Source organism: Rissa tridactyla, chromosome 3 (genome assembly GCF_028500815.1).
Source record: "Rissa tridactyla isolate bRisTri1 chromosome 3, bRisTri1.patW.cur.20221130, whole genome shotgun sequence".
Taxonomy (NCBI): Eukaryota; Metazoa; Chordata; class Aves; order Charadriiformes; family Laridae; genus Rissa; species Rissa tridactyla.
Window position 1 is genome coordinate 52,724,139 of NC_071468.1, and position 18,533 is coordinate 52,742,671.

At 42.8% G+C, this 18,533-nt stretch overlaps 2 protein-coding genes across 13 annotated transcripts in view; one reads left to right on the top strand and one right to left on the bottom strand.

Annotated features, from left to right (window-relative positions):
- Positions 1-17,143, top strand: part of AGPAT4 (1-acylglycerol-3-phosphate O-acyltransferase 4) — an 84,329-nt gene extending 67,186 nt beyond the window's left edge. The window contains exons 8-10 of one of the 2 annotated variants that reach the window (XR_008465200.1): positions 5,147-5,345; positions 13,279-13,449; positions 16,511-17,143. Coding sequence is in view for 1 of the 2 variants with exons in the window: in XM_054193820.1 (XP_054049795.1) it covers positions 5,147-5,345; positions 13,279-13,370 (291 nt within the window). In the remaining variant the exon portion in view is untranslated. Of the gene's footprint in view, positions 1-5,146; positions 5,346-13,278; positions 16,300-16,510 lie in introns of those variants that run through there. The other variant, XM_054193820.1, reaches the window with a different exon arrangement.
- A 128-nt stretch (positions 17,144-17,271) lies between these two features.
- MAP3K4 (mitogen-activated protein kinase kinase kinase 4) overlaps positions 17,272-18,533 on the bottom strand; it is a 70,310-nt gene continuing 69,048 nt past the window's right edge. For all 11 annotated transcript variants that reach the window (XM_054193813.1, XM_054193812.1, XM_054193816.1 and 8 more), the window contains one exon: positions 17,272-17,822. In XM_054193813.1, coding sequence (XP_054049788.1) covers positions 17,802-17,822 — 21 coding nt within the window. In that variant the 3' untranslated portion in view covers positions 17,272-17,801. The remainder of the gene's footprint in view (positions 17,823-18,533) is intronic.

Genomic DNA, 18,533 nt, shown 5'->3' on the forward strand with positions numbered 1-18,533 from the left:
TGTTTCTCCAGACACAAACTGGTCTTGTGCTGTCAGTCATGATTGCCTTTATTTTGTACTTAAAGAGCAACAGGAAGAAAACTTAAGCAAGCCTCGACAGAGTAGTTTTAAAAATCTTCTTTAGAAAGTTGCATAAGGATACAAAAACCACAACTGCCTTCTGGTTGGTAGAAGGACCTCCTTCCCCTTAAAGGCACCTCCTAAATGAAGAAGTAATTCATGGGCTAAATGAGAGATATTTTCGCTCTAGTGTCCTAAAATTTTTGTCCCTTGTTTTACCCTGTCTCTTTTCTCACTGCAAAGATCCAACATTAATAGGACAGGCTGATAAATTGCTTTCACGTTGCGTGCGTAGAAGGCATTCATTTAAGATTTCCAGTTACATAGGATGGAGGCAGAATAGTAATGACTGTGTGTTTGTAGATGCCCATTGATTTTATTTTTTTTTCCCAAATACTCTCATATGCGTCCTTCAGACTTTCAGAATCTGTTTCTCGTGGGTTTTGTTTTTATGACTATAGGAGATAATGGCTGGGGGATGCTGTCCTTGAATACACGCAGCACCTCCCATTTCAATCAGTGGGAGTCATAGGTATGCAAAGCATGAGGGCCTGGCAGCTCAGTTTGCTTCAATAAGTTGATCAAAGTTATGTATTCAGACTGGAATACAGCAGTGCTTTGGATTTAGAAGTGATAGAATATAGCTACACTCTGGTTTCTTCTCACTGGGGCAGCAAAATTCTGCTGTGCCATTTGTTGTACTCTAGCCAGAACACCATGTTAGCCTTTCTGTATTGACTAGGTTCTAGTCTTTCTCGGCTTCTAACCGTGACTTGGTTCTGGTTTAGTTCATGGCCTGTCTAAGCAGCTACAGGAATGTGAAAAGTAAATGTGTATTGAGACCTCAGTTGTAGATCTACTAGCTTTGTCTCTGATCTCCCTTCTTGTAAGTCGTGCCACTAACACCTAATTCAGACACAACCCCTAACACCTTTCTGCAGAAAGGCATTGTGTTACCCATGGGCCTGTGCCCTCTCTACAGGCATATAAGTGCAAAAGTCCACTTTCTGCTACTTGTGACTTTATCTCTAACCATTTCATGTTCCAAAGAACTGTTTAGACATTTGCAAGACAAAAACATAAATCAGATGAGAATGTGACTGTTTTCCTGAATCCCTTATTACATGGTTTGCGGTAAATCACTTCAAGTTTTTTCTGTTATTCCCTCTTTGGCAAATGCTCAGTGCAAACAGAGTATACATCTGTCTTGCTTTCTTCATAACAGCTTAGTTTGCTGGTTGGTTAAATCCATAGTTTCCTATTTAAGTATAGGATGAAGGAATGTGTGTTCAGTTTTCCTTTCAGTTAAAACCTGTTTGGTTATGTGGCATTTTTTGTTTGGTTGGGGATTTTTTTTGCTTTGGTGCTGGTTTTGGTTTTTTGCTGAAGGTGGTACGTTCCTCTTCCTTCAGCTGTTTTACATCAGTGAAACTTATTTCATTGCAGTCATTGCTGGTTTACGCAAACCAATGTCTCTGTAAAATCAGACTGGGAGAATACAGAGCAGGGACAACTTCTTCAAGAGTTCTGAGGTGGTGAAAGCCCACCTGCAGGGTAAAAATTCAATTCTGTTTCGCCTTTCTGCCATGCATCTTTAAAAAGATAATTGGCTTTTAGGTTGGATAAGAAGCAGCATTGCCATCTAGGTGTTGTTTCCAAAAATAGATTCTGTTTCAGGTTAATGTCTTCAGAGTTAGTAAATATTTATGATAAAATGTAACAAATCTGTATTCAAAGGGCAGTAATGGGTTGCAAGGTATGCACTCATCCCCTGCTTTATATATTTTGGCTGTAGGACTCCCCTTTCTGTTTCGAAGTAAGACAAGGTATGCACACTACTGAAAAACAGAGTCCCTATTTTACCTTGCATTATGGTTGCATGTGCCATTGCTCATTCTCAGTGATTTTCATAATTTTGCAGTACCTTCTCAAGACTTACATACTGTGCACTGAATTATGCTCTGATAGCATGATTTAGCAGGTGGGGCGTGCCCCAGGTACTGAGGTCAAGGCCGGAGTGCCACGCAGTCACGATGGTCAGGGACACAAAGCCGTTTGAATGAACAATGACATCAGCAGTTAGTGGACATGAAAGGACATGGACATGATTTTTTATTTTTTTTTTTTAATTGTCATTAGTAAAGGAGTGAGAGTCTTTGAGAAAAGCTTGTTCCATTGTTTTTTTTACCTTGCTGCCCGATGTCAGTTACCTCAGTCTGAGGTACTGCTCTCTAGCAATTTATGTTCTAGCTACTTGATCACTTCATTTTCTGGTTCAGCCACTGCTGCAAATGCAATGAACAGGGCCTTGCCAAATAAACAATGACACTCTGCTGTTCTAAACCAAACACTGTACTGCCCTTTTCCAGGCTTTCCATGTCCACATGCTTCTTCCTTACCTGGGATGAATTTTGTCTTTCCATAGATGGCCAGCACTGTATCTCTTAATGCCCAATTATGACAGAGGTGCAGTTTGGGTTGCACATTGCCTTTTTTCTCTCTTTTCTTTTTTCTTTTCTCTCTTTTTTCTTTTCTCTCTCCATATACTTCCCACTCGTGCCCCCCTCTTCCCTTCCTCCCCCCCTTCCCTCACTCTCCTTCTCCTTCCCCCCACCCCTCCTTTCTCTTTCCTCTCTCTCCTCTTCTCCCATTGCTATAAACACTCCCTTTGACTTTAACAAGGATGGGGTTGAGCATCTGAGTGCCTGGTCTGATGAGGTACCGTTTAATAGTCACAACTCTACTAGCGCTTGCATGTTTGATTTCTTTTTTCACATCCTTACAGCCTCAGTGCCTGAAATAGAAGTTCTGCTTGAGAATCTTAATTTCCATTAAAAAGAAAGCGAGCTTCTAACTCTTCTCACTTGTAAGAGAGGCATGGAAAACAGGGCATGAAAATACATGCTGAAATGCCCCAGGGAATTAGCAAAGCATAACTGAAGAGGGGAAGCGTACAGAACTCCAGTGTTTGGTAACAAAGGATTTGTTTCTGGATACTTATTCTTTGGGCTTCCTCATGAAAGGGCAGTGGCATACCTCTGCAGTCAGGCCTCCCTGGTGGGAGCAGGGAAGAAAAATCCAGTTAGCCTCTCACATCCATCATCCATGATGGATACTCCCTGATTTCCCCCGACTGCGTTACCCACCCCACTGTCTGAAGTAACTCAGATTTGGTGGGGGCATTAGAGGGAGCATATTTTTATGTCCAAGTACAATACTTGGGTGGGTGGGATTTATTACAAACTGAAAATGAGCTCTGTATGCAGGGGAATGAAAGGAACTTAATTTGGGGGAGGTGATTGGGGGAAATTTTGAGGTACATCATGGGTTTAAATGCTGACTAGAGCTGTTGATGGGTACCATAGGCACCCTTGCAAAAGCTTAGAAGACAGATCAGCCCACCGATCTCTTCTGCAAGGAATGTGAATGTTTTTAAGGGTAAGGTATCATAACTGAATTGAAGAGCTGTTCTCCACAATGGTATAAAATGTGTAGTGGAGGTGATGGCATTGACATTGTCTTGCCCGTTGTATGTTTCTTCGATCTGTCTCAAACTTCTTGGTGAGATGTGGTCAATGGTTTTGCTGCCTCTAATGCCGTGCAGAGCCAGCAAAAAGAACACTGCTGCGCTTGTTTTAAGTGAGTCTGTCTTGCTGTTTGTAGTAATAGGCCCCCTAATGGCGATACCAATAATAGTCAGAAATTCTTAACTTCTCTGTGTAATACTGGTATTTAGAAACCTAATTATATATAGTAAAATTCAATATACTGATGATTAGTAGCTCTGTGTTAAACCAGTCATAAACCAAAATCCTCAAGGCACTGTAAAGAAAACTTCATATACCATGTAATTTGTCAAAGATAGCTAATTAATTGGCCATAATGATCCCAGTACGATCTAGCTCGCATGCGCAAAACAGTCATAATTTTTCTAATCTCAATAAAGAGGGTGCAATGCTTTAATTACTGTGTAATCTCTTAAAAGCTAAATGTTCCCTTTGAAATAGATAAAATGGTAGCAGCCTGTAATTGCTCAAGTTGCCATTAAATAATTAAAACATTGTCTGTGTCAGCTGGAGTGTAAGTAAATGGAAAATCATAGCAGAGTAGAAATAATCTTCTTGTGGTTGATTAGGACAATCTTGGCTTTGCCAGAATTTTTGGAAACAGTCATGAAACGTTCCTTTCTTTGAAGAAATTTAGCATCTCATTCTGACTAAATTGAGGTTCCTTTTTATGTCAGTCTGAGTTCATTAATTAACCAGTTTCTTGTGATAACCCAGATTAATAATCTTTGCTTTTGAACCAGAAGGAAGGGGGTTTTTTCCTCACCCACTTTGATATCTCGGGTTGATCACATAGCTAAAGGTAATGCTTGCTCACCCATATGGGCTCTAGAGGAAGGTACTCAATTCTAAGTCTTCTTTTTGTATACCACAAACCAAAAACACCCAAACCCCACCCCATTATATTTTACTAAAAGGGGGAGTCATCTGGTCAAAACTAATGAGAGATTCTAAAGTGTTTGCATGCTCAACTGTCTGTGGAGAGGTTCAGCAGCCAGACTTCCTTCTGTAAGGTTCACGGGAACAGGATGAACAGGACTGCATCTATGGGACAAAGCTGACAGGAGGAGGTGGTGTTCTTTGAAGTGGGTGCTGTTTGAGAGCAGTGGTTGGAGATAGCATTAGGGAACAGAGATCTGCTGCTGAACATGTAGCCCAACCACTTCTGTGGCTCACCAGCCACAGTATTTGTCCAGCGGCTGTGGACCTTGCAGGGGGTTCAACAGCGATGCCTACATCCCTTCACCCTTCTTATTTTACTGGGCTTGTTATACTTTCCAGGTATGCCATTTTTCAGGCTTCTGTGTGTAGGAGAAAAAAAGGATGCGCACATCAGTGTAAGCTCTTTGTTTTTTTGACTGTGTGTTCATTGACTTCAAAGTACAAGCTTTCCAGCCATGACTTGGTCTTTGATCTTCCCCCGAAGTTACAAGCATGCAGAAAGAGGAACATCAAAGCCAGGAATGGCTAGTTTTGTTGGCAGATGGGGATTTAATTGTTGCCCTCCTTTGTTTTACTAGGACGCATTCCAGGAAGAGTACTACCGAACAGGAACCTACCCAGCAGTCCCTGTAGTACCACCCCGACGACCATGGACACTTTTGAACTGGCTTTTCTGGGCCTTATTGCTGCTATATCCTTTATTCAAGCTGCTCATCAACATGATCAACAGTGGATCATCGCTGACACTGGCTAGTTTTGCATTTGTCATTGTAATAGGTAAGTTTTCTAAAACAGAAAGATTACTTACATGGTAACTGTCAGACATGATTTATTGAGACTTACTAAATATAAACATGACTTGCCACATCAGTAGACCATCTGATACGATATCCACTTTAGCCTGGAATAGGTTAAATAGATTTTTTTTTTGTTGTTTATTTTTGTGTACTTGCGTTATTTTTTATGAGAGCTACATACAAAACAGTAACTTTCCAATTGTTTGCATTCTCAAAAAGTCTGAATCTTGAGCAGGTCCCACGCTAGTCTGATCAGGAATAATTAACTAATGTCCTTTTCCCCATCTGTGAATATCTTGATATGGTAGGCACACAATATTCTTTTCCAGAAAATGCTCACCATATTGAATTCTGCATAAGCTACTGTGGGAGATAATTGGAAAAGGAAGAATTTGTGTGTGTGTGTGCATGCGTGTAGGAAATTTGCTTCATGATGCTTTGGTCCAGAGGAAAGAAAACAAGAGCAAGGATAATGTCCAACATAATAGTTAGTACATTAATGTGAGAAAGGTAGAGGGAAAGGGAGAAGAATCCTGTGCTTTTGTCCTTACCTGGAGAAACTGTTGGTTCTTTTTACCCTGGGAATGTTTTATGTAAAATGTGTAAAAATTTATGGGAGCAATGACTGCAACTTAAAAGCACCTTTTTTCACCCACCTTACTTGTTGGAAGGCACAAGTGGTGCTCCCCACCCCGCCACCTTCTTTGACCAGTGAATAAGATGGAAGCGAAGAGTGAGCACTGTGGTTGGGGTGTGCTCCTCAGGAACGGGAGGTGTTGGGTTCAAGCCCTCTTCAGTTGCAGAAAAAGGTCAATCTGTCTCCCCTGTGCTCTAGTTCAAAATGGGTATACAACAGTGGGCGGGATGAGGTATGCACTCAAGAGGGCATTTGTTCTGCCTTTGGAAGACATGCTGGCATAGTCTACGTTTGGTACCGAGCTGTGGAACAATGGCCTAATGGGGCACTGAAGCTTAGTTATTGCGATTTTTTTTTATTTTTTTATTTTTTTTTTTTTTTAAATTTCTCATCTTTCCTTCAGCATTTTCCTCTTAATTCAGCTTCTCCACTCAGTGGGCTGGTTGTTCGGGTGCCGTTCCAAAGTGCCTCATACCTTGTGTACCCTCCACAGGGAGCCTCGCTGCCTAATTCAGGATTTTAACCTCACGGCCAGATGCTTTAATGTTTGGCCTTGTGGCATCTATGATATTTCTGGATTTAGCTCTTATTAATTTAGTTGAGTGGCACCACACCCCCCACTGTAAGTCCAGTACCATCTTGCCATTAGTGGCTTTTACAACCAGGTCACGTCTTCTCTTTATCAGGAAGGGAGGGAACGAACCTGTAAAGAAAAAAAAACCTATGATGCTACTAAAAATGAACAGCAAAAAGCCCTATTATTTTTTCTTTTCTTTTTCTTCCTGTCTTAGTCCCCACTTAGCTTTCTTCTGCTTCTAGCCACAAGGAAAGATTAATCAGCAGGCTGCTGTGAGTCCTCTTTTGAATGCAGTGATAATCCAAAGGTTCTCAGGTTATTTGTAATGCTGGAGCTAACAGCAAGCTACAGCAGCAGTCTACTGCCAGAATGAAGGCATGAGCTCCCAGGCTGCAAAAGCACAGCTGAAGAACGCATTAAAAGTGGTAAGATTAACGGTCCACTGCAATATGCATTGCTGCCCTGTACATATCCACCACATTTGTGGGATGCTACAGGTTTCAGTCCTCTGCAAGCTTTCAAAGACCCTGTGCTTTGCAACAGCTCCGTTCTCACTCTGAATGTTTGGTGTGATCAAACCCAAAGTGCTTGTAATTGGCCAGGATTTGCGGCGCAGCATAAGACGCTACATTACCTGTAGTAGTGGCTGTTGCCTGATTAGACTCAGCCAGCCACCTCTGGCTGATGAGGACGTAAAAAGAAAGATGATATTGTCACTTATTAGCAGATAGCAGCCTCCATGAACCTGTAGAGGGAAGAGAATCCACAGGAGTGTAAGGAAGCTCAGCCTTCAGTAAAAACAAACAAAAAAAGCTGATCTGGTTTATCCTGGTCACTTAAAAAAAAGATGTGTCATTACATCACAAAAGTGCAATTGTTCACTTGGTATGTTGTAGTCATGTTGTAGTCTGTTTCTGGTTTACTGTATCCCTTTAAAAGCAATATTACTGTTCGGTGGTAATTACTGGCTTGGTCTGTTTCTATGGAAGCATCTAAAAACTTCAGCCCAAGCTCTCACATTGACTTTTGTAGCCAATAGCTGAGTTTCTATAGCAAGGCCGTTCTCCCCAAACTGTGTTTTATATCCCAAGGGGTGTGTCTGTCATGAATGTCCTGGGAGTGATGAAGCCATCTTCTGACAGAGGAACAACAAGTATTTTATTTTGCAGTCAGCCTCCAGCTTTAGGCAAGGTGTCAGAAGAGACTTCTGCAATTGCTGCGATGTAGCGGTACATGAACACAAATGTACCTTGGAGGTTGTGACTCTTGGTGCCAGCTGGAACTGTCTGCCTGGCAGATTCAGTTTGTAGCAAAGCAGGGAGGACTGTATAAGCTGACTTTTCCGGTGTGAGCAGTGATTGGTACGTGCTCACTTAACAATGTAAAAAGGAAGCTTTTTCTGTAAATCAGAGGGATTTATTTACCATCGTGATCAGGTGATAAAATTGCCTTTTCACATGGCTCCTAGTAGACCTTTTCCCTCTGTTCGTTAACTGAAGCAGCATAGGTAGCTTTGGGACATTATTTTTGTATATGGCAATTTGACAGCTCACCTAATACTCCGGAATCAGGAAGCTTATCGCAGTGCCTAATAGCCCATTGTAAGTAGATTGCTGTTTCGAAGGGCAGATTTCAGTACCTTGTAACATTATTAGCATAGGTGCAGCGAGCACAAGATATTCCCAAACCTTTTGTGATAGGAAAGAGCGGAGGAACTAGGAGATCCTTTTACCTGGTACCCTCTGCTTTGTTTTCAGAGTGTCACTTGTCTTCTAGACAGTCTCTGCTAATTGTGCTCTCCAGTAAAACACTTACTGGCTTGTAAGTAACAGGCTGTTCAGGCAGAAAGCGCCATAAGAGGAGTGCCCCATGGCAGTCAAGCTGGAGTGAAAGCACTGTAATCCCTCAGACCCTAACTCTCAGATCCAAGGAATGGATAACCAATGTATATATAGCTTTGCTGGTTCAGCTCAAACGCTTTCAGGTCTAAATAAATGATGTCTCCTCTTTATACTGAGAATGCTGAGCCATCCCCTCTTGCTTTGCTGTGCTGCACTTTGGCTATTTATACTCATAATAATCATGGCATTGTGCTAATATCTACCTACCGGTCTGGGAGCAGGAGCCCTTTGTGATACTGCTTGACCCAACACAAGGCAGTCCCTGCTCCAGAGGATAAATGCTGAAGCAGTTTGAGGGACAGAAGTCTCTGGAAAACTGGCTTTAGTTTCATAGGACACATGGCAAGAGATTTACGTACTTAACTCACAACTGCTATTTAAAACTTGGGGCTGATATTTTGCCGTTAAAAGCAGTGAGTGAGTCTGTCAAATGTCAGTATTTGTATTTGACAGCAGCTTCTTTTTTTTCTTCCTTCTGCTTCCCCAATCTTGTTTGGCTCCAAAGAACCCAGTGTTAGGTTGCCTTTCATGTTTTGGTAACTTGTGTTGAAAAGGACGGCCTTCATGCTCAACAAGTATTCTATTATAGAGCTGTTAACAGCAATTAAAAGGGAATTGTTGGTTCTGTATGCAAAAGATGGGAGGGCTTCTCTTGGCTTTTAAAGGAAGAAGTAGCTCTTCATGTCTAATGCTAAAAGCGTTAATGGCATCTGGGCTTATGGCGTGGGGCCAGCAGTTAAGTATCAGTTATAGGCAAGAAAAGTATTTCATTTGAACCAAGTGTGAGTAGTAATGAGCCAGGCTTGATTCTGCAGGAGCTGTCGTATGTCTGCTATACGGGGTGTGCACAGTGCTGTTTGACCTGTTTCCAGGGATCAGAGTACAAACTGTGAGTGCGCCCTTGGTGACTCGACAGTGTCCAAGTGCAGAATGTGTCCCGAAGGGTTGGAGCATAATGTGCTCTGGGCAGCAATGCTGTTGATGCCTGTAGGCTGAGATGAGTGGAAAGTGAGGAGTGCATGAGCCAACAGCGTTACACCAAGTTTTACAACAGGATATAAACCATCTGCAGGATTCTGCCTGTGTTGATTCTGCCGGTTGGTGGAGCTGCCAGACAATCTGGCCTTTCAGCTTAGTGCCTAAAACTCATATTTTTTTTTTGTTACTTGCTTGTTTCTTCTCCTTTATGGTATGTAAGATAGGCCCTCAATGGTAATTTCTGCTATTCGTATAAGCTTAATTGTACAAATATTCATTTCAATGTGTAACCTATATAACTCAGGTTTACAGCACACTATACATGGGAAATTTTTATGCCCCTGCCTGCTGTGCTGCTTATAGCACTTGCTGTGTGGTACAAACCCCAAGTAATAGATGAGAAGAAGTCCTGAGGTGCGAGAGAAAAGGTGGAAATCCTCTGCTCTGAGCTAAGGTTTAGCTGAGGGATGTGGTACTATGTACGGAGGTGGTGGCTTTCTTGGAGCTAAAAAATGTTGCAAGAAAGAGATCGCATTATTGGCTCTGTCGATTTGTGTTAGCTCAGCACCCAGCTCTCTGGCAGGCAGAGCAGGTCCTCAGCAATCTCCTGCATCTTTTGGCTGGTGGGTAGTGATGGGCAGACAGACGGCATGAGCTCGGTTACCTTCTGTAGTTTGCCATGGAGCAGTGCAGGGGTCCCTCAGCCGATAACAGCTCTCTCCTGCTCTTCTCAGGGTAGGCTTAAACCCTCAGCTGATTAAGCTAGGCACAATTACTGCTTGAACTTCCTTTCTGCCCTTCCTTGTAGTAAAAAAAACTAAGTTCCCTTTACTATAGTTCTATTTAAAACAACAGCAGAATAAATCCTTAAATGTCATGGTATCTCTAGGGTATGTACTAAGGCTCCAGGAGAGCTGTGGAGAGGAGGCAGGCAGTGCAGGGAGAAACCACTGAGGCACCTCAGCACTTAACCCACTTTGCTTCCACAGGCTTGGCAAACGTGAGCTGGTGCTTTTCCCCGCACCCCGCCTTCCCCAGCGTGCTGAGGGCTGCAGGGTGAAGTGAGGACAGAAGGGCAGCGACAGCTTCTGCCAGGGAGCAAAGGAGAAGAAACAAAAATTAATCACAACTGCTGAACTAGGTATTTTTTTGGTGTCCAGGCAGCAGCATTCTTGGAACTGGACGAAATCCCCAATGTGCCGTGTGGTTGCTGTAACAGCTGCTCTTATTTATGCTCTGTGTCCATCTCCTGATGCTGTTACTATACCTTCTGGTTAAAATCTTAATGATTTCTTGCCTACTGTTATGCTATGATCCCAGACTCCAGGCTACATGTTGGATCTTCCTCTTGTCTTCCCTAGCTCACGGCCATTTAAATGTCAGAGATGTTCTGTCCTTTTCTGTTTGTGAGAGTGAAACCCTTCACTTGTCCCAGCTGTTTGCATTTCCATTCATGGTCTAACAGTGGAGTGTAAGTGACAGTGAACTCCCTAGGAACTATCTCCTTTTCTGGGTTCTTCACTGCATGGCTGTCTTCCCGCGAGAGGGCTCTGCTTTCCTCGTGCCTCAGCATCCAGAAGACCCGAGGGCAGCCCCACAGGCAGCCCAGCTTCCCCATTGCACCACTGTTCAGCCATCGCTGTGTCATACCACGTGTGACTCACCTCTAGTATCCAATTACCACTTGCACTTCTAAAAACTGTCGCTTCATTTACTGTCATATTACAAAACCCAGTCTGTAGTTGGGTTGGTTTTCAAGTGCTGGTATCGTGAAAGAACAAAATACACAGTGCCTTTCACCCATGCAGATCAGACAGAAGACAGTAGCTGAGGTGGGAAGGTACCTCTAGAAATCATCCAGTCTAAACCCCCAGTTGAGAGCAGGGTCAGCTACAGCAGGTTCCTCAGAGCTGTGTCCCACCGTGTTTTGAATATCTACAAAAAATGAAGACCACAGCCTCCCAGGTCAGCCTGTGCCAGTGTTCAACCACTCGCACAGTAAAGATTTTCTTCCTTTTTTTTTCTTATGCTCAGAGGGAACCTTCTGTGTTTAAGTTTGTGCCCATTGCCTTCTGTCCGTCCCTGGGCACCACTGAGAAGAGCCTGGCTCCACCAGCTTTACTCTCTCCCTTCAGGTGTCTCTGTGGCCTTCACTGGCCTTGCTCTAGTATGTCCCTGTCTCTTTTGTACCAGGGAGCCCAAACTGGACCCAGCACTCCAGACGTGCCTCACCAGTGCTGAACAGGGCGGGAAGGATCATCTCCCTTGACCTGCTGGAAATGCTCTTCCTAATGCACCCCTGGGCGGCCTCGGCCTCCTTTCCCACCAGCTGGTGTCTACCGGGAAGCCCAGGTCCTTCTCTGCAGAGCTGCTTTCTAGCCTATCTTCTTACTTAAATAATATATTCAGCTTTTTAAAGTTGCCTGCCTTACAGTTATAACATTTGTTGAATGGTCTGTGTTCCACCTCCAAACAGGTTGCTTGAAGCAGACGAGAGAAGTAGCTATTTTAAAAAAGTGATGGTTTTCTGCGTGGTTGATGTGGTAGTGCCAGGACAAGCAAGCATCTGGTAAAGCACAGGGCAGCACTGGTTACCAGCTGACAGCCCCCTCCCATTCCTGTGCTGAAGAGCAGCAAATGCCAGGACGCAGGGTTCTGTATCAGCCCTGCTGTGGGCAGTTGGTGCCTGGTGTAGCCGTACAAAGCCTCAGGATTCTCGTGGTGATCTCAGGCTCTGACTTGCCATAAAGAGTCCTTTGGCTGGCGAGGAATTGGTCAGGGTCATCTCAGAGGGGTAAAGACTGATGGGAATGAAACAATTAGAGCATCTCACAGGACTGGGCCTCTTCACCATCAGCCAGCAAGAAACTGGGAGTTGGAGGCTTAGGGGAGGTTCATGGCTCTCTTGGGTTGTTTTTGGAAAAAGCGTTCTGAGCAGAGGGAAGGTCTTTGTGACTCCCAAGCAGGTTTAGGCCTGAAAGAAGCATGGCAGCTCTTGATATGTAATGTAGCTGAGCAGAAGTTTGGGGAATAATAGATTTTGGGCAGCTGAGCCCCTTTGCAAAAAAAAAAAAAAAAAAAAAAAAAAGCTGCCAGGGGAGGGGAAAGGCTTAGAAAGGCTTAGGCTAACTTGTGTTTAACTTAAACAGTCACTTCAGGCACTACAAATAAATTACAAAAAAAATACCAAATGAGTTCCCTGTGCATGGTGAGTTATTAACACTAAATCAACTAAAAAGTCTTTTAAATCACCCTGGCCTCTTGTAATGGGCTCTTTCATGTGAAAAAATGCCACAACTTTTGTCGGTTGGTTTGTTTGTTTATGAAGATCTGAAGTGCCCTTGCCCTTGCTCGTGCTCTTCCAGGGATGGGGGCTGTTGCAAGCAGGCAGCATTCCCTTCCCCTGGCACCATGCAGATACATTAGTACCGCTTGTCACTCCACTCCTGGGAGCCAGTAGCCCCAAAGCACCCCCATTTCACAGCCAGCCTTGTCAAAGGTTTAAAAGGCTTGCGCACATCATGCCCGTGCCTCTCGCCCCCATGTTGGTTCATGTAGTCTCTTCCCTGCTGGTGGGAGAGGACACATCTGGCCTGAGGCCAGCAACCCTGGACCTTCATGGAATGCCGTGGGCAACTTATTTGATACAGGGGGTAAATGTTTCATCAAAGGTAAAGTACAGGTAACACGGGTAGTTGCCTTTAATGCTGTGCTGCTCCAAGGTTGAGAAGGCTGTTTGTCTCTCAAAATGCTACACCTCTACCGACCTTCAATCTCTGTCTGCAAGCGGCTTTTAACTTTATTGTTATTTCTTTTGCAGCTTCTGTTGGTGTCAGATGGATGATAGCCGTTACAGAAATTAACAAGGGTTCCACCTACGGTAACAATGACAACAAGCAGAAACAAAAGTAGCATCTTCAGAGACTGCTTCAATCCAAAGGGAACAAATGCAACTTCTGAGAACTGTTAAGTGCATATCATGGTCCTTCAGGTGAGATCAGAGGAAGGGTAGGATAAGCAATTGCCACGCGTATCTGATTTTGTGCTCCTGTTATTTTTCTTGGGGAGTTTGGGCTGGATGACATGCTTGAAAGATGCACTCCTTCGTATACTCTCTACAACAGGTTTGCATTTGTTTGGTTGGTTTGTTTTCCTATAAAGTGTCTTAAATTTTGAAAAAAAAGAAAAAAAAGAGAGGCTCTACCTGGAAACTAACCAGAGGTGCAGGCTTTATCTTTCTTAACTCGCTCTAAGGAATGGATAAATGTCAGAAGATTGTTACAAGATGATTAAAATTGATTGATAGTTGTGTAGATTACACATTAATAGTTTAACAACCATAATCTGTCAATGTTTAAACACAGTAAGATGCTCTGCTTGGTTATACCAGTATTGGACTGAAGCAGCTCTGCTGAACTGGCAGGCTCACAGTAGAGTTTTTCTACATCTAGAACTTATTCCCACAGTTTGCACCACAGGGGCCCTTTAAAACTTCAGCCAGGGCCCGCTGTGTTAGATCCGAGCCCTGCAGTGCCACAGCCTGGAGTGGAATTTGGCCTTGTGGCCTGAACAGAGCTACCCTACCCACTGCCACATCTTCCCCCAGGCAACACATCAGAGGGATAGCTGAAACCTGGAATTAACTTTTGAGAGTAAACGCCATTTATAGTTTGGAAAAACTGAGGTAATAAAATTCCTCTCAGCTTTAAACACCGATCAAAATTCTAGGCCTTCCTAGCAAAGGGGGAAACAAAACAACTGGGTATGCTGTAACTAAGAAATGCAAAGCCTGCATTAACAGTTATGCCCCATACCCATACTGTTGCGATCCCAATTAATCTGCTTGTCTGTCTTTTCTGATAAATTAGTTTACATGCTGCCTCGTAAGAGTCAGCCTGAGACAATACTTAAATTATCTTTTGCTTTTCTTTTGGGGAGAAGAGGGGAGGTGGGAGAGAGACCTAGAGAGTTTTTTTTATGGCTGGCTGGACTTGCTTTGACACCCTTCTGAATTAAGTAAAACTAGAATCAAGCCCCTTGGGAGAACTGTGTTGCTTTGACATCCCTGGTACTGATTCCAGGGCAGCCTCCTGTTGTTTTTAAACTTCAAGAGTTAACGATATGCAAGTTACTAAAAAGAGCTTGTTTAAAAAAAGAAAAAGGTTTTCCTTTTTGGACAGGACTTCCAGCTACCAGCAATTATGAGTGGAAAAAAAAAAACCAAAAAAACCCACCCCAATCTTTTAAAATCTAAAGGTACTGATGCTGAGCAGTGGGGATGATGATTGGCACTTTCAATAATGGTACATTTTCATTGCACATAGGACTAAACCGTGATAGTCTAGGCACAGCCAGCCTGAGTGGCTCTAGAGAAGAAAGTGAGCAGCCTTCAGGTCTAGCAGCTGATACTAAAACCCATTTCTCTTTTCCTATAATAAAACTGAGGCCGGAAAAAAGAGGGGCTAATACAACAGAGTATGAATCATTCCATGAAATATGCATTTGCTGTTCAGTACATCCAATCATCTAGAAATTAGTCTTTTTAATATGCAGCAGCTAAAGAGCAGGTGGAGTACTGCTTTTAGCGGGGGGCAGGAAGTAAAGTTTTTTGAGCGTGGAGGTGGTAAAACGTTACAGGAAGGAAGGAAGAGGCCTTGGGAAGTGTGAGGAACTAGTTTTGGGGTTTTTTTTCCCCACCCGTCTTGTGTACACATGCACTGCCTGTGCTCTGCAGCTTTCTGGAATAGGTTGTATGATGTAATGAACATAAACAGGGGCTTTAGTGTAGTTTTTCAACACATGACATAGAGCCTGAGATCAGAGGATATGGCCGTGCTTATAAAGGTATTCTCTTAATAAAGCACACACCCTACACCTCTATTTGCTAAAACAATTTTAAAATTGTAAAACTGAGTATTATAACCTGTATTAGTGTCTGAAGGTCCATCTGTCCCGTAGTCATGCATCAGGCATGTTAGTGAGCCAGGCCTGAAGACACTGTATGCAAGACTTTGGAAATGGGTAGGGGTGGGAGAAAAAAGATCTCACCAATCTTGCATTTTACTGTAAACCTTTTCTGGCTGATACAGTGGGCTTTGCCTCAGGGTGGCAGAATGAACCCTATACACAGAGGTGCGTAGTTCCGAGCAGCAAATACATGTTCGTGTAGTGACAGAGGTTAGCTTTTTTGCGTTTTTAAAGAGCCGCTGCTTTAACATGCTGGTAGGGAGACATTTAACATTCCTTAGAACTCTTAGTCCTTTCCTCTCTGACTGCATGCAGTGCCACTTCTCCCAGAGGAAAACACCACACGTAAATATTTCTGAAAGAGTATTTAGACTATTTCATATCCATTTTCCTGGGATCAACCCTTAGAACAGGCTGAGGGCCAAACACGCCACTCCTGGATCTGTCCTCCTAAGCCCTTCTACAAGTCCCAGCGCACAAGGACTGCACCACTGGGCCCTTCCAGCATTCACAGCAAAGAAAGCTTATTGGTACTTGCCAAAGTTCAACTAGTCCAGTTCGCTGTATTAAAAGAATGACATCTGTCATTAAGAAGCAGTGTTTGCCCCTCCTCCCCACAAGCAACTGTATGTTCTACAACTGCCTTAACAAAAGTAGTTTTAACCGTTTGTTTATACAAAAATAAAAGTATAAAAAGCTGATGTGCAGCGAGTTTTCTTTGGTCAGCAACAACAAAAACTAGTAACACTTTACTTTTCACCTTTATCCTGACTCCTGAAAGCAATCCTCAGTTCCTGCTGTGTTCAAGGGCACCTGAAACAAGACAAGACACAAACCACTGGGACACTTCTGATACACCGCAACGTGAAGCACACAGCAGGCCGGGAGGGGAGGGGGGGAACTTTTACCTCAGGTACTTCCATAGTCAGTTGCTGAGGATGACACCGTACTTCCCCTCCTATCATAACTGAAAATAGAGAACTGAAGAGAAGGGAAAGTCTTTGTTTAAATTCAGCACTGTATTTTTTGAGAGCCTAGGTGCTTTTCTAGATTTACATGTCAGCTTTCACATTCCTTCTCAACAGCTCACCCAGCTGCTGAAAGCCACCCCACACCTGTAACAAACCAAGGATTTTCAGATTAAGAGGAGCGACAGGACCTTAGAAGAAAGCCAAATATTAAAAGCAAGTTCTCTGCTTTACAAGTTACCCGTTTTCAAGTCTAAAGCTGTAACAGGATCATGTAAACTGCACTAACACTTACAAGTAACAGTTTTAAGTCATCTGTTCGTAATAGCACGCCAAACAAAATAATCTAACTGCATGGAGAGTTGCAGACTGTTTCTTCTAATTGCTGACCACTTCTAACTTCACTTCATTTTCTGAGACCGATGACGATTGGGGGTGGGGAAGTCAAAGTCTGGAATCAAGAAATCAGTTTTCAAAAGCTAACAGGAAGTTCTTGTTTTTGCCAAACAGAACACAAGAATAATCTTAACTGATTTGCCTCTTGGCCACAGAAATGCCACACAGACCATTCCCTCTTCACAGTACTTGCATTCAAGAAGAAAATTATTTCAGCCCATGCCTCCAACCCTTATGCACTAGGTAGTGTCAGGAATTGCACATCAGAGGGGATGAAGGGGCAGGACCTTAACTCTATCACTTGTGCAACGCAAGATGATGCTTACACATCTTGAACTTGACAAAACGTTGACTATTGTAATATAAGAGACGCTTATTCCAGTTCAGTTAGCCTAAGTCTTAAACAAGTATTGAAAAAAAAGTTTAAAACATCACATGACCCCACAGATCTATTTTCATAAGAAAAACCCTTCACCAACAACTCCTAAAATAAACCATTTATTGAGAAAAAACTTTTTTTTAAAATTTCATTAATCAGCCTTGTGCATAACAAATCTGAAGCTTGCCAAAAACAAATAAACAAAAAAACCAGTAAAAGTTCACAGTCAGTGCACTCAACAAACAGATTAAAAAACAAGGTCCATAACGCCTGATAACACTACAGCATTTTTCTGAACCTAAAGAGTTCAAAAATACTACATATTAACATTACAGTTCTCAATCAAATGAGAAACAGGAGAAAGAACAAAAAAAAGGTATGGTCCATATACAGTAGTAATGGCACTTTCACTGAAACATGCAGCTTCTTCCAACTTGCGGACACTGTCACGTGAGCAACGTGCGCCAAGTAAAACATACAGGAGCAGCAGAGAAAGTGACGCTCGTCACTTGTGCAGTCTTCGTAAGTTCAACTTTTATACTGTTTCTCAGCACAGTCTTTATGTAAATATTACATACAGTAGTGATTAAAAGCTATCTTGCCAGAATAAAAAAGGCCAGAGATTGAATAACTTCATTCTTCGTCTGTGCAAACCTGTGAGGAGGACAAAAGGCAATTAATTCAATTGTCTCCCCACTGCAGCAAGAAGATGATGACAGATCAATTTCTTTAGCATCTTCATTGAACGGAAAGGGAACAGGACATCTTTGAAGCTTTCTTCTTTCTCCCTTGTAATACAGATAATGAATTACAAGTGTCTATATGCCAATACTGGTGTTTCCACTATCTGTCACCGGGCAACTCTTATGTGCCTAAAAAGGTGTTCTGCCTCTGTGGTGGATGGGATCTGGCTACAGCTGCACTGAGGAGGGATGGGTATGATGATCCCAAACATGCTGTTATTGAACCAGAATACCAAAGCGAACAACTTTCTGCTGGAAAACGGGACAGAATTCAATAACCTACTGTCCTCCTACTTCTTCAAAGAAGACGTTACTAATACACCTAAATTTGTAGCTGTGAATATTTGCCTATTCTTAAGCAAAGAATTAAACCAAAGTTCATGCAAGAACTGCAGACTGTTATGCTGACCGCCAGATAAACATTCAATATAAACTTAACTTCAAATATGAACTTAAAAGAAAAGCAGCCCCTTGCACTGGAAGATGGTAGAGCTCTCAAGTATGTGCTTGTTTCTCACTTTTTTGGAGGACCCTTATCTCTACATTACAGAGGTCGGTGCGTGTGTACTCACTGAAGTTTTAGGCACATAGCCCTTCAGATCAATTAACTACCACTGAAATG